Below are 15,816 nucleotides of genomic sequence, written 5' to 3'. Positions count from 1 at the left end.
TTCATGTCACAGTGTCTGAGGATTGTAAATTAACCAAGGAAAAGCCTTTTCTGTTTCATTGTTGAGGCTGTGGTAAGGAAGGAAGAAAGGAAGCCTTGAAAAAATATTCTCAGTTTCTAACAATAGAACCATATTTGTGAGCAGAGGTGTCATGAATAGTGTCACAGTTCTGGGATTTGCTTGCCAAACTAATATCTGGCATATATGTGAGGTGTTAGTAGCACCTCACCCATCTTGTGGATTATGATCAGTATATTTCATAGACTCTTGGTTGTGTGTTTGTATGTTTGAGGTACCTTGTCTTGGCGAGAGAGAAGTGTTATCTCACTGAGGTGATGCTTCTCTAGCCTCAGACAGGCAGGGGATAGCAGGATTAAAGTGCATTGATTTCTCCAGCCCCCAGGACATAGATTGAAATGTGAGCTTTGGCTCAGACCTCTGGTCACTGGCTGTCCACTTCCTCATCCATCCCCTGCCTCGTAATACTCACTCTCCCCGAACCTGTTTGTTGTAGACACATTTCCAACAGTAACAAGCGTCTGCTTCTGCCTGATAGCTCAGTGTTGTGTTTGCTTTCCAAGCGCGCAAAGACTCTGATAGTAATAGCAGACAAGGACATTTTTATTGAAATGGCAGGTCTCTCCGGATGTGAAGGATGCTTTGGGGCATAATTATTCTATTTGTATGTTGTGGTAATAAGAGATACAATTAATACCGCAGAGACTAACAGGACAACTACTTATTGTTATGTTTGAGATGTAATTTAGATTTTTTTTGTCATTGTTACAGAAGGAAATTGAACAGCATCATTTCTCGAATAAAACTGACTTCAAATGTTTTTATCTTGTGTCTTCCATAGGAGATCACCAGCCTTTTGCCCTTCTCCAAGATCTCCCTTGATGACTTCAATGACAACAAAGAGATAAGCAACGACCTCAACGCATATATCCAGTACCGTATCAACGGCAGCAAAGACATCATGAACAATATCAGCCTGAATGGGAAGGCCGATCCCATCACCGTCGGTAAGCTCAGCAGCCACCTGATCTCCCGCAGCCAGGGTTCCTACCTGTATCTAAAGCTCACCCTGGACCTATTCGAGAGAGGTCACCTCGTCATCAAAAGTGCCAGCTACAAAGTGGTGCCCGTCTCGCTGGCCGAGCTCTACCAGTTACAGTGCAATATGAAGTTCATGACTAATTCAGCCTTCGAGCGCTCGCTGCCCATCCTCAACGTGGCGCTCGCCACACTGCACCCCATGACTGACGAGCAGCTGTTCCAGGCCATCAACGCCACCTTCGTCCGAGGTGAGCTGCAGTGGGAGGACTTTCAACAGCGCATGGAGCTGCTCTCGTGCTTCCTCATCAAAAGGCGAGACAAGACGCGCATGTTTTGCCACCCATCCTTCAGAGAGTGGCTGGTGTGGAGAGCTGATGGAGAGAGCACGGACTTCCTCTGTGACCCCAGGTCGGTACTTTGCTTTTTAATGAAACCTAGTAACTCAGCAGCTCTCCCTGTAGAACTGTGGGTCACTATTACAAGTCTGCAGTCAGGCTAGTTCCAGGATCTTGCATCTACAATCTGCAGTAAAATATAATTTAATACATGATGGTAATTACATGGCAGTTTAGAAAATTATTCTCAGTTTGACTTTTAATCAAAATGTCCCTCCTGTAGTTTTGAAGGGACTTATTGAAAATCAGCATTTTGACTAAAAATAACAAGCACATACATGTTTAAGGATTAATCATTTGTTCTAGAGGTTTTTACCTCTTTGTGTGGTTCTGAATTAGTTATTAAGGATGTGTGAATCATAGCTGCCTGTTTTGGAGGTAAAGTAAACTGACATGAAGAACTAAGTGCACAGAGTAAGGCTAAATGTTTGGTGGAGTAAGTGAGATGCCCCTTCTAGACTGGTCAAAAAACCCACTAACAGCCACTAATGTCTGGCTTTCCCCTCAAAGGGAATGGATACAATCGGCACTCACTCCCAGGTCACATGACTGCAGTAGACATAGTTTTTACTTGGCTCCTGCTCAGACACCAAGAGAAACAAATATGACACTCGGGTGAATGCACAAATTTGGTGAGACATCGAGGTGAGAGAGCATCTCAGTTTCCTCAGCGTTTGTGATGTCTAACAAGACTCTCATGACCTGGAAAAAAAAAGAAAAGAAAAGTTAACTCCTTTACTGCAATGAAAAAGGAATCAAAAGCCTTTGTAAGCGGGTTAAGCTGCATTTAAAACAAACCTGCGTATATCCACTAACTTTACTTTACGGAAGAAAAAGCGAGGATTCGGCTATAACCACACAAACACACAGCCACACCCCCCTAGCGGCATGGCGGTGAATTGCAGAGCAACGCGCTCCCTCGACGCAGAACTTCGAATGCTCAACGACTGCGTCACGTCCACGGTTTAGGTACGGCATGGACGTGACGCAGAAGCATAAACTAGGCTTAATTTTGGTGTAAAATTTAGATTTTTGAATTTTTGTATTGTGCTAAAGTCTTTCCCATGATCTTGTGTTTACTAACGTCCCTGTTCACTGAAAGCACACAGTAGAAATTGACCTGCCAATCATGCAAAAGGAAAAGACTACAAAATAAGCAAAAAGCCTGGTAAATGTTGGCCTTAACATTTCACATCAGTTTTACTATAATGTATTTATTACTCTTTACTGATTTTACTGTGTATTCCATTGACATTAACGTTTTAAGAAGATTCTTAAATCTTCTGAACATGATCATTACCTTCTTATCATGCTTGTAGTTTTTTTGTTTTGTTTTAGAAAATTGTAATTACAGATCCTCCGCACGCACCTCCATAAGAGGTCTCAGTCATTCTCACTTAATAAATTGGATGATGTAACTTTTGCTCACCATTTTTCCTCACCGCTGCTCATCAGAATCACCTCTGATCACACGCTGGTGTTCGTACACCGACCAGAGGCGAGCTTCAGAGTTTGGTCATTCACAGCAGTCCAACTCTGTCATTGCAAAACAAAGGCTCGAAGGTCTGGCACAGGGAAACGCACATGCACACAAAAAGCTTGCTGTGCTGCCTCTTGTGTTCGCCAGGGCACGAACAGATAGAAATTTTTAACTAGATCAAAGTGATCTGCAATCATGCATGTCCTTTTAATGAAGTCCTGCATTAATTAGCACAATAGTGTCTGAGTGACGACTGAGAGGAGAACCCAGGGGTTTGACACTCGTTCTCTCAACCGTCTCCACGACAGTGCCAAGGTGCTCCTCATGACAAGGATGAATAAAGTAATTTAATATTAGACAAGGCAGATGAACACTAACCGCACTAGACCGTTAATGATCCAGAGTTAAACGTGAAGCTGAAAATCAAATGGGTTTTTATGAATGTTTAAGTATGCAACAAAATAATTAACATACACTCCATAGTATATAAGTGCTACTCTGTACCGCTGACTCTAATTTCTGTTTTCTAATCCAGGACCGGACATGCTCTCATGGCTTTCATGTTGTCCCGCCAAGAGGGGAAACTGAATCGCCAGCAGACCATGGAGCTGGGACATCACATCCTCAAAGCACACATCTTCAAGGTACAACTACTGAATATATACATACTGCCTGCATTCCTCTGTGGTTGAAATCCATCCCCTCTTGGAATTTCATGGTGTTCACTCTCTGTTCATGTGTTGTGGATAAGCCATGGCATGTGAAGTCAAACACTGACAGCTTGTGCAGCTCATGTTCACTGATGTTATGTATGCATTCATATATATGTGTGTGTGTGTGTGTGTGTGTGTGTGTGTGTGTGTGTGTGTGTGTGTGTGTGTGTGTGTGTGTGTGCAGGGCCTGAGTAAGAAAACAGGTGTGTCGTCCAGTGTGCTGCAGGCTTTGTGGATCAGCTGTAGTGCCGATGGCCTTTCTGCAGCTCTGGCCTCCCTGAGGAACCTCTACACCCCCAACGTCAAGGTACAGATGTTCTCCAGCTTGTGTGTGTCACATGGACCTGAGACTGTCAGCCCTACTTAGATTAGATCAATGCTGATTAGATAATGAAAATAAAAATCAATTATTGTTTTGAAATGTCATGTTGAAATGTTTACAGTCGATATAAATAGAATCTTCAGGTTTTTTTCACAGTAGAATCTGGTGACTTATGACAGAAACTTCCTGCCATGTTTGACTGTTAAAAATTAGGTGATGAATCATGAAAGATTTATATATTACATCATTATTAAAATGATCAATAGTTGCAGCCCAAAAAATGACCTCTCTTTCCACAGTCAAAAGAATTTTCCCCTAAAACTCTCAAATCAAACTTCACAATGATTAGTATGCAAAGTGTTATTAGTGACACCATTAAATGTCCTCTCTGATTGCTTTTGTAATTGCACAGATGACAATCAAGTTGTGAATCATAGGAAATGTCACGCTCTGTTCCTCACTCACACTGGTGTGAGCTCAGCACAGACTAACAATTGAAACCACCATTAAAAGCAGAATAAAGATCCTCATTGGCTCAGACTGATGCATCTTGATTTATTGGCCTCAGTCAGATCCGTGGGCTTCGTCTGTACGGACAAAAGTGACTGTCATTGTCAGGCAGGCAAAAGTGAAAATGAATATGCGTGTAATAATACTGAGTCCCATCATCCAAATGGACTGTAAAAATAAGAGCTTGAACTTTTCTCCCTCAGCTCCAAACTTTTTTCATTCTAGCTCTTGAATCCATTTTCCATTTGCTATTCAATCACAATGCCATGACATGTTATAAGAATTTATATTTTGACCTAATTTTTGTGTTTTTGCATCCTAAATTCTACCTTTTCCATTCTTTAAATTAGAATACTACCTTTATGTCTTGCAATATTTCCCATTTTTCTTCTTGCTTATGTGTAATAATAAGAGAATGTCTTTGAATTTATGGTGTAAGGATAGATATAGGACAGAGGTTACTCGTTGTTGGACCACGGTCCAGATCCGGACCCAGACGCCGTTCTATTTAGACCAATTCTGAGCTAAAGAAAGAGAAGCATGTGTCAAAGCTAAGTTAAGTTAAGATGTGTGGAAATTAGCTGAAACTTTTAGATGAAAATTAACAAAAAGTAGAAAAAAGTAAATAAAACTTAAACCTTTACACTTATATATACATGTATATAATTATATAATAATTAATAATATCGCTGGAAGAGACACTCACTGAATGACCTCGTTCTAATGATTATATAATAATTATATTATTATTTTTTCTAAAGCTGTTTCTGTAAGCTTTAACATTTTAACAAGTTACATGAAAGAGGCTGTTAGATCTAGATTGAGTCTGTTCTAATATCACTTCCATTTAGTGGCTGAATTTCTGGGCTAATATAGTCAGTTTTAGTCAGTTATGTGTCACGCGTTGGTCGGGCATTCTCCATTTCATTTAAGCAACAAGGAAATTTAAAAATATTTTGAGGAAATTGGAAAGTAGATAACAGATTGAATGTGTGCAAGGGGGAAGCAAATGGGAAATTTAAGGAACTTAGAGGTCAGTGCAAGATTAATTGGGAACAATATATTTTTTTTAATATATCATACACATTTTTTTCTTGGATGAGAGAGAAATTCTATAACTGGCTGCTCTATTTGTTTAGTTAATGATATATATTTCTTCTTGGATACTTGATGATTTGTTTCTTCTGGAGGTCCACACAGTTGATGCACTGCGATTATTAACCAACTGTTCAACATAACACTAATTCAACAAATGTTCGTCCATTGTGGGGTCTACCTCCCAGATTTATTTTGAGGCTGAGAACATTTTTCGTCTTTCTCCTGGAAAGGCTATTATTTCCAAATAAAATATCGTCGCTATGAGCAAAATTATGGAGCATTTTTCTTTTTCATTAGTGCTTCCATGGTGTTCCATCACTTTCTGTCATCTTCAGCGTCTGCTTGTGAGTTATTGTGTTTAATATCGCTGGAAGAGACACTCGCAGAATGACCTAGTTTCTGTCCTCTGAGAAAAAAAGTAAACTAAGAATGGCCATTAATTTATTCGGAAGAGGATCCAGCAAATAACACAATTTAATTTCCTGTTGTCGGATACTCATTTGGCTCGATGCTTGTGTTTGACTAAACATTTATTATTGATTTCCTAATCATGGACGAGAGTAACACACTTGATAATTTCCCCTCAGTAGAATGTGACCACTTCATTTGGTGTCTGACCTTTGCTTGGAGAAAATCTCTAAATTAGGCCAAGCTGTTTAAGCTTTTGCAGAGAAATAAATATATCTAAGAATCTGAGATCATGGTTCTGCTGTTTAAATTAGTCATTATCCATGTTCACTGCAAATCCCTAAAAGTCATAAACTGATAAAAATTCACTGCCGTAGAAAGTAGTTTCACCCATGAAGATGTGGTGAAATTTCTTTAATGGCAAACTCATGCTGTTAAATTGAAGTTAAGATCCCTTTTTATAGATACCTGCACAGTAATGCCTTTGTGTAATGTTGTCAAATAGTGTGGAAAAAATGTTTTATCTGCCTTCAGGGAAATTGTAAGATGAGTACTGAGTGCATAACAATTCACATGATTAAACACAGCCTGATTTTAACCTCGAAACTGCAGCAGAGCAGTCTTCTGTTTCTTAACTTTACCAACTACATTTATCTTTAATTCAGGCAAACCTAAAATACATATTTTCTGTTGTTTTGCATAAGCGGGCGTTCAATTGAAAATAGTTTGGAGCAACAATAGTAGCACAGATGGTCGAGTATGCTTTGATAACATTGTTCCAACTCCAGCTGTGTGTGTTTTCACTTTTGTACGCTCAGGTGAGCCGTCTACTGATGCTGGGCGGGGCCAACGTGAACTACCGCACGGAGGTCCTGAACAACGCGCCAGTGCTTTGCGTCCAATGCCACCTCGGTCACCAGGAAATTGCCTCTCTGCTTCTGGAGTTTGGTGCCAGTGTGGATGTAGTCTCCGAAAATGCCATGAGCCCCCTCTGCTTCTCAGCTGCTGCAGGACACCTGGGAATAGTCATGCTGCTCAGCAAGAGGGGAGCAAAGGTGAGGAGGCTGATTTTTGATTAACCACCTTCCCCTAAGGTGCCATGGTGGTGCAGTGCTTAGAACCTGCGCCTCACATCAAGAAGGTTCCTGGTTTGTAGCCTTTATATGTGGAGTTTGCATGTCCTCCAATGTCTTGCGTGTCTTTTCTCTCACTTTGTCCCACAGTCCAAAAACATGCAGATTGGAGTTAGCATTGATCGGAGACTCTAAATTGACCGTAGGTGTGAATGTGAGTGTGACTGTGACTGAATGTTTTTCTGGCCTATGATTGACCAGCGATCTATCCAGGGTGTACCCCACCTCTTACCCAATGCCCACTGGGATTGGCTCCAGCCTTTCCTCACGAGCCTCAAATAATAAGTGGTAATATAATATAATTGATGGATGGATAATGGCACTTGCTTCTAGAAATAAAGATGAGTTTGGAATCATCCTCTCTTTCATCACAGAAATTAAACGGGCACCTGCACAGACTTTACTCAGCCACTTGGATATTTGTGGCTATTTAAACATGCTGCACCTTCACCTGAGATTTTGGATGTATTTTCTGTGTCCCCTTGCCAGAATAACCAAAAATCCTGTGTGTCTGCCAGGTTGATCACATGGATAAGAGCGGCCAGTGTGCGCTGGTCCATGCTGCTCTTCGAGGACACCCAGAGATTATCCAGTACCTGCTGGAGCTGGAATGGAGCGCCGAGGGGCAGCAGCAGGACAGTGCTCTGAAGAACAAAGCTCTGCAGCAGGCTTTGATAGCAGCCTCCAGCATGGGACACACACAGGTATGACTGACACATATATTTACACATTCCAGTCCCCTCTGGTATAAAAACACTTTGTCAAGCTGAAGATATGATAAAGAAACTAGCGAGTTTTTTATGTCTATATAATGAAACCATAGCTGTTACAAAAAGAAATGAATTTGCAAGAGAACATGAATGCAATTCTTTCACTGTCACATGAGAACTTCTCCTCCTCAGTCTGTGTATCTCTGTCACTCGGAATCTGTTGCGTGTGAGAGCAACCTTCATGCATGTGCACCCCTGCTAGCGCCATAGATTGAATTAATTCTGTGGGAAACGCTGCACGGAAGAGAAAATAAAAAATCTTTGATCCGCCCATTTATTTAGATCTCCTCCAAAATTAATGGGTTCTTGGGTCAGCCCTTCACAAAATGGAAATCAGAGTAGATTTTGCATAATTGTGCTAACTAACAAGCAAATACAGATGAAAAAAATAACGTGCTGAGTGGAGCTTGCTACTGACTACCACATATATAAACCCTATATGCAAAAATGAAATACTTACTGAATTGAGAGTAACACAAGTCTTTCCTGTGTATTTTCCCAGCAACAAGAGCAGAGAGAAATCTTAATTAAATCTGAGCACATCTTTCAATCAGTAAGGACGACTTCAAGTTTGAAGTGTTATTTGGCCTTGTGTGTTTGAAAGCAGCATTCAAGGATCAACCACAGCGCACTGCCTTTGGCTGCCCAGGTGCAATTTAGGCTCAAGGCTTATTTTGGCTTCCTCATTAGCTGGAATGGGATCCTGAGGCCCGGCTTAGAATAACAGAAGTGGGCCAAGCTAAGCTGTCAACCCACATATAGAAGGAGACCCCATTAAAGTTCAAGTATTAATCAGATTGTGCTCAACTCACCTAACCTCACAGAGAGGTTCAGGCGGCAGCAGTGCTCTCGTCTCGTCTGCTGTGATTAATTAGTAATAATTTGCTCAGGCATGCAGTGTCTGATCTTTTTTGTTTTTGCAGGTTCCATAACCTCTTGAAGCCTTATTTGATATCTTGCTCCAAAACAGTATGCCATTAATCTAAGTTTCTCTTTTGGCAGGTTGTGAGCAGCTTACTGGCTTTGAGTAATGAGCACGCTGTGCAAATTGATAGCCACGACACTCTGTGGGGAGAGACAGGTATGTTTTCATCCATCTTTTTGCATTACATGGCTCTGATGTCTTCTCACCTGCTGGTTTAGCATTCTGGACCACACTGCTGTGATCGCATGCTGCTGCAGTGGACCAGCTCAGATCTCTCTCATCGACAGTAACGCTCTCAGCTATGCAAGCCGTTCCAAGTTCTCCTCTGCTGTACTTTTCTGCTAAAAGCATTAGTTATTGTGGTCATGTGGGTTTCTACTCAGAGTTTGGTCAACACAGTATTTCCTCTGAACAATCATTTTCCAACATGCTGCTGGTATTTCAGCTACAGTATCCCTCTGGTGCTCTGTGTTAGGATGCTGCCAAGAGTTTGGGCATTTCTGAAGTCTCTCCACCATCTGTTGTATGCATTGCTAGTCATATTTAGGTGTTGCAGGGGTAGTGCAGTAGAATTACATTCTGATTAAAAATCTGTAATAACAAACTTTAATATTACTAGACAAATTTTGTCATATTGCAAGAAAAAAGTCATAATCAAGGCTATGTGTCATTTCAGCGGGGAACATTAGAGGACAGAGGAAAATTTTACAAAGCACTGAATACTTGACTCTTTTAAAGTGGAGGAAAAGTTTGGCAGTGGTCGACAGCGAGGCTATCATTCTTTGCATCTGTGCGTTATTCAAAGAGGTTTAGTTGTTTCCCCATGAAAGAATGAGGTTAATAATCAAGATTTTGGATCCAGCAGGAGTGAAACTCCAGTGAGCACAGGTCCTCCTTGCTACTTATGTCCTATTTGTTTTTTCTTTATTGTTATAATATCAATTAAATTATTGATTTCTTCTCCTAATATTACAGTTTTTTAATGTCGAGCATTTTTCTTCAATATGGACTCTATACTCAGGATAAGATGTCGTGGACAGCAAGGCTATTGTTAAAGAGCCCTCTGAGATTGAGTCAGGTAATGGTGCAAAAAGCCATGTGGAGCAGCAGGAAACAATGTAAAGTCTAAAAGCAGCAGCAGGAGGAGGTGACGATGCTCTGGTGTAACGCTGGTAACATGAAAGCTGAACAAAGTAGCACAGAGCAGAATCTAATTTGACAAATCTCACGTCCACATCTACAGAATTATCAAACACTGTGGAAGGATCCAGGCGACTGGATTCATTTATCAAAAGTCACTGCGGAGGTGATGTGATGACAAATGCACTCAAGTACTAAATATATTTCTGAAACATTATGTAAGTGTGAGACAATGTAATTTTCGAGCTTTAGTTTTTTTCATGATTTTTATGGAGGAATGTTTTGAAAAAGTTTGAAATGGTGCATCTCATCTTAAGTGTGAGTTTTATGCTGCGAGTTCAGTGATCTGTAGCTATAAATGTTCAAATCATACCTCTTCTAATTTGACAGCGACTGTGTTTGATGCTTGTTTGTGGACCGTCATACCAGAATAGATTAAAAAAAAGGAAGAATTTTAATAATAGTCTCTTTGTGCCTGTCTCAGTCAAAAGCAGCGTTTATCAGTAAAAGTTTGGTGCTGCTTCAGGAATGTAGGTCAGCCTATTAGTTGAGAGGCTGTCCACTGCGTGGTTAACGGGTGCTCGTGCCCTGCTAAATGACTGAAGGCTTTTAGACCTTATTACTGTCCCTGACACAAAGAGTCGTCACTCTGAAATATTCCTCTATACAACTGCTGCTCTGTTCCCATTGATGTGACTAGAAACTGTGTTCTGCTACAATAGAAACACCTGCCTGCTCCATTTGGAAAACCTATTTCCATTTTTTAAAGCTTTGGTTCACATTACTGAACCTGATATGTAGCTTAGCTTCAAAACCAGGACCTGTTGACCATTTTATAAATAACAGTAATGATCCTTTCACAGGTTACTGTATTCTGCGTTTATGTTTGCTGATATGAAACTTTTATACTACAGAATAAACAATGCAGAAAAAAATAGCATTTTTGTTAACATTTTACATACAGTTTTTTAATAACTCAAATTCTATATATTTGGTTAGGTGTGTTTTTTTTCTTTTTTCTTTATAGATATTTATAATAAGGTTTATGGTTAAACTGTAAAATATCAGGCCTCGGGTGCATGTCTTTGTCATAAGGGTTTGATAACGACATCTTTGGAATCATTTGACAGTGAAATTGTTTTGACATTTTCTGATATGTTGGTATAAGAAATGTTTTACTCACTTAATATCTGTGTCGTTATCCACCCAAATCTCACTCAGGCTGTACTCCCAAACTTTTGACATGGCAGCATATTTTTGTACCCACCTATTAATGATTTAAAGTGAGATCGTGGTTCTCACCACAATGTAGATTTTGCCCCCAGGTTTGTGTTTTAAAAAGAAAGTAACTGAATATCTAGTTGTGTGTCACAGATAGACATGCAGCAGGGCAGGAGCTCACTACAAGCAAACAGCAGAAATCATTTTCACATAACCATTTATGAAAACTCAGTTTCACCTCAGATTTCTGCCTCTCAGCATGTAGGTTTATTTTAATAATCTGGCCTGTTATTAGCCGATGCTCTGATGCAGATAATACCAGAACAAAAGTTCCTGAAATATCCACTGAAAAACTGGCCTTTCATCGTTCTCTCTGATTAAAATTTCCACCGAGAACCTGTCTCTGTGAAAATCTATTTCACATTTAAAATTCAATGGAATATTACATCTTTATGCAAATAGACCCAGGCTCTCCTCTGCTTAAATAGAGGCAGGCTCATTGCACTGCACATCTGTGCACGCTTCATCTTTTAAAATCCTATCGAGGGACGTAAAACACCTTATTTAAGTGCGTCCAATCATTCTCATTGTTGTGAGCACGCAGCAGCAGCAGGATTCGTTTAAGGCGAAGAAAATTGTTGTCAGTTGAAAACTTGAATTTTTAAATCTAAATATAATATCATTTTATGAAAAAATTGTCTGTGAACACAAAAATCAGTATTTAACATCTTACAGCAAATGTATATCACTAGTAATCAATTTAATTGGAAGCAGTATATATTTATGCTCATTGTGAACTCACGAAATGTGATTTTTGCTATATATAATGTTTAAATGTATTTTGTAATGTTACATTGCCTTAGAGTTAAAATGGTGTAAATGCATTCCGATAATGTGCGTTATAAAATGAACTCAAGGTTTCTCTTTCCTCTGTACAAGGCTTCACTTTTATTTCCTTTAATATGTGAAGAGTGTGAAGTGTTCATACTGTTTAGGAGCACAGCATGAGCTACCTGAGGCAGATGTATTCAGATACCTCGGAAAAAATATTCACTTGACTTCACATCAAGTAGCAATCATAGGAACTTTTATTGTGTCATCAAACCACAGAATATTATTTTTTTGAATTAGAAAAGATTCTTCAGCTAGACTTTTATTATGCTTGTAAAAAGGATGTGGAATTTACATGGTGAAATGCCTCTTATAGTCACAAACCTTCCACTCATGAGCTTTTAATTTCTTCTTCACTCATTTCTGAATCTAGAGTTTGTTTAACAGAGGTGAAGGCAGAGCAACATGTGCGCTGTCAAAAATACGCTTCTCAGGTGATTTCACATCTGCTACATCTCCAGGCAAAACAAGTTTTCCATTTTACAAATCACAATCAATGGCTCCGTGTTGCCTTTTATAAATTGCCTGCAACCTTTTGTAATTGACATTTTTGTCAATTATTGAATCATGCATAATTTAGTCATTTATGAATTTAACCCGGGGAACAATGTTAGACCCTTAAGCATTTTTTAAATGTAATCTTAAACTGAAATTTCATTATTGTGATTGTCGGTGTGATGAAGTTTTCTCCTGCCTGGTGGTGAAACAGCATTTTTTTCTGACAGTTATTATTTAGAGGCTCCTCCTCAAGACACTGTCAGTGCAGCTATGAGGGTGAAGATAGATGAGCAGGCAGAGGAGAGCTGAGGCTGATGAATAGTTTAATGTAGAAAATAAGACAAATGAGACAGGATTTTATTCCAGCAGTCACAGTGAAATAAGAAAGAAAAGGGAGTTTTGTTCTGTGCAAGAGTGTTGATGCTGTGATATAAAGAAATATGCTAGTGAGATTACACTCATGTGTGGAATAATTGTTATAGCAGGAGGATGTGTGACTGGCTTAAATGCCTATTTCACACTCCATGACTTTTAGCCTGATTTTCCACTTGCTGAGTCACAGTCAGAAACTGCTGCTCCTCTTGATAGGCAGTTGCCAATTGCTGTGTCAAACTCTTCAAAAATGCGATAAAAAGGCCCCAACTAGATTTCTAGCTGCTAAATATCTGGACAAATTAGAGACAAACTAATTAAAGTAAACCACTCGCACACTAGTCAGGGGTTACTCCTGATGAAAGATCATGTATTTATATGTGGATACCCGACCCAAGCCCTTTGGGAATTGGATCCGATGGCAGCTGACGTACCAAGCCTGGTTTGGACAAAACAGTTGAATTTATATTCAGTTTTGGGTCATGTCTTGTTGTCTGCCGGGCAGTTTTTTTTATACATACACAAACACAAACTGAATGCAGCTGACATTAACAGCATACTGCTCAGGATAAATCCAGCCTGAGTCGCTCTGTAAACTCAAAGACTCCCGATCACAAGCAAGCAAGTCGTGTTGTGAAAACTGAAAAGGCTACTTGACAACTTTAAAGGTGGAGTAGTCTGAACTTAGAGCATGAAGAGCTTCTAAGAATTCAATGAACATCATCACTGATGTTGATAGTGCGTCTATTGTTCCCCAGAACAATCCCAGGTGCTGCTAATGCTTCTCCCAGGAGCACAAACAAGAGCCTAAGTTTAGCTGCTTCAAGTCATCGTGCTTCGCTGTGCTGCAAGTTTAGGGTATCCATATTTCGAGCAGATGGAGGGTGGGGTTGTTTGGCTCTCTGTGACTGCTTATCCAGATGGATGATGTCAGTCAGATACGACACCTCGAATCTCTCCGAGGTGAAAACGCGAGCAGCGCTGTTCTGATTCTCGTGGCCGCTCTCGCTCTGTTTGTGCAATCAGCTCTCACTTAAAACCGTCCCATCTGCCACCGCACGTCAGCAGCCGACGATTAAATGTGAGCGTTTAAACATTTCAAGAATGTGTTTGCTTTCTCCTCAGTCTTAAATTCAAGTGTAAATCAACATTGTTTCCCCTTTATTGTTTAAAAATGCATTCGACACAGAGTTAATTCCAGTTAATCTCGGTCTGAAAAAGATACAAAATATAAACACAAATTGTTTGACTTTGTTGTGTAATGTTCGTCTGCTGATGCATAAAATGAATGATTCCTCATCTCTCTGTATAAGACGTGTCGAGCTTGAGGCAGGAATTTAATGAGATTAATAAGCATAACGTAATTGTCTGTTTTTAAACTCAATTAGCGGCAACCATTCAAAGTCTCTTTCTGAGAGACAGTGGAGCAGCACACTCTACATGTTATCATGTTCGCTTATGTCCCTGCTTCTCAGTGACCTCTTCAGCTGAGTGCTGTTAAATGAAATGGTTAAAATTCCTGCGTCTGTGTCCCACTCTTCTCTCTCTAAAGCCTTGACAGCAGCTGCTGGTCGGGGGAAGATGGAGGTTTGCAGCTTCCTGTTGGAGCAGGGGGCGGTGGTGCAGCAGGTCAACCGGCGGGGGGTGTCTCCTCTGTTCTGCGCTGTCAGACAGGGACACTGGCAGGTGAGAGAGGCTTAGTGGCAAGAAACTATTCCACTTGACTCTATTCTGCTAGTGAATCTGTTTCAAACAACTCATTAGATAATAATATCTGTTCATATGTTTTCGGCTCCCCGACAGATCGCAGAGCTGCTGCTGCAGCATGGTGCTGACATTAACATCAGTGACAAGCAGGGCAGGACCCTACTCATGGTGGCAGCCTGTGAGGGTCACCTGAGCACCGTTGAGTTTCTGCTTTCTAAAGGTGAACTACAAAAACATCATCACCAGCACCACAGAACACACCCACCACCATGAGTCTCTTTTTTACCAGTGTTTTATTAGCTTTTTTAAAAAATACTATTAACTTTGATATTTCTTCAGAGATGTAAGTATCAGTATAAATGTTACTTGCTCAAACAAACAAGACCAACATGGAACTGATAACAGTCTGCAGTTTGTGAGATAACATAGCAGATTGAAGGTTTATTTTCTTCTAGGTTCCTTCACCTTTTCTTTAATTATGGAAAAGTGTATAAACTGTGGAATCTGATATTCCTTCACATCTGTCGTAGTTGACATAGGTCTTCAATTCCTTCCATTCAGTCTGAAAAGGTCTTAAATTTAACTTGAAACTGATGTTTCATTTGTCTTGTAGGTGCATCCTTGACTTCGATGGACAAGGAGGGGCTGACACCCCTGAGCTGGGCATGTTTGAAAGGACAAAAGAACGTTGTGCAGTTTTTGGTGGAGAAAGGTGCGGTCATTGACCACACAGACAAGAACGGACGAACTCCGCTGGACCTTGCTGCCTTCTACGGAGATGCAGAGATTGTGAGTGAGAAGAGTTGAGGCTTGCCCAACACTCACCATGGGAGCACTCACAGACGTACACAAACACACTTCATTTAGCTAACTATGAGCATCCCTGTGACTTACTGAACACACATCGTGCCGCATTACCCACACTCTCAACTGTCAACAGACACAGTGCGTCTTTAACTCTCTGCGCTCTCACCTAGGTCCAGTACTTGGTGGAAAGAGGAGCAGTGATAGAGCATGTTGACTACAGCGGGATGAGGCCTCTGGACCGGGCCATAGGTTGTCGGAACACGTCGGTGGTGGTGACTCTGCTGAAGAAAGGGGCCAAGCTGGGTAAGAAGACAACTTAGAAGTGTTTTCAGTTTTCAGACATGAACTGGACATAGGAACGTAGCAG

General features: G+C 40.4%; 1 protein-coding gene across 2 annotated transcripts in view; it reads left to right on the top strand.

The window, feature by feature from the left end:
• Positions 1-15,816, top strand: part of tanc1b (tetratricopeptide repeat, ankyrin repeat and coiled-coil containing 1b) — a 102,424-nt gene that overhangs the window by 80,239 nt on the left and 6,369 nt on the right. For both annotated transcript variants that reach the window (XM_069533238.1, XM_069533237.1), the window contains exons 13-22: positions 860-1,467; positions 3,470-3,578; positions 3,832-3,954; positions 6,804-7,040; positions 7,637-7,822; positions 8,891-8,969; positions 14,488-14,621; positions 14,739-14,862; positions 15,256-15,431; positions 15,620-15,752. In XM_069533238.1, coding sequence (XP_069389339.1) covers positions 860-1,467; positions 3,470-3,578; positions 3,832-3,954; positions 6,804-7,040; positions 7,637-7,822; positions 8,891-8,969; positions 14,488-14,621; positions 14,739-14,862; positions 15,256-15,431; positions 15,620-15,752 — 1,909 coding nt within the window. The remainder of the gene's footprint in view (positions 1-859; positions 1,468-3,469; positions 3,579-3,831; positions 3,955-6,803; positions 7,041-7,636; positions 7,823-8,890; positions 8,970-14,487; positions 14,622-14,738; positions 14,863-15,255; positions 15,432-15,619; positions 15,753-15,816) is intronic.

The sequence above is a fragment of the Paralichthys olivaceus genome, chromosome 10 (assembly GCF_024713975.1).
Source record: "Paralichthys olivaceus isolate ysfri-2021 chromosome 10, ASM2471397v2, whole genome shotgun sequence".
Lineage (NCBI taxonomy): Eukaryota > Metazoa > Chordata > Actinopteri > Pleuronectiformes > Paralichthyidae > Paralichthys > Paralichthys olivaceus.
This window is presented reverse-complemented; position numbering and strand designations above follow the sequence as displayed.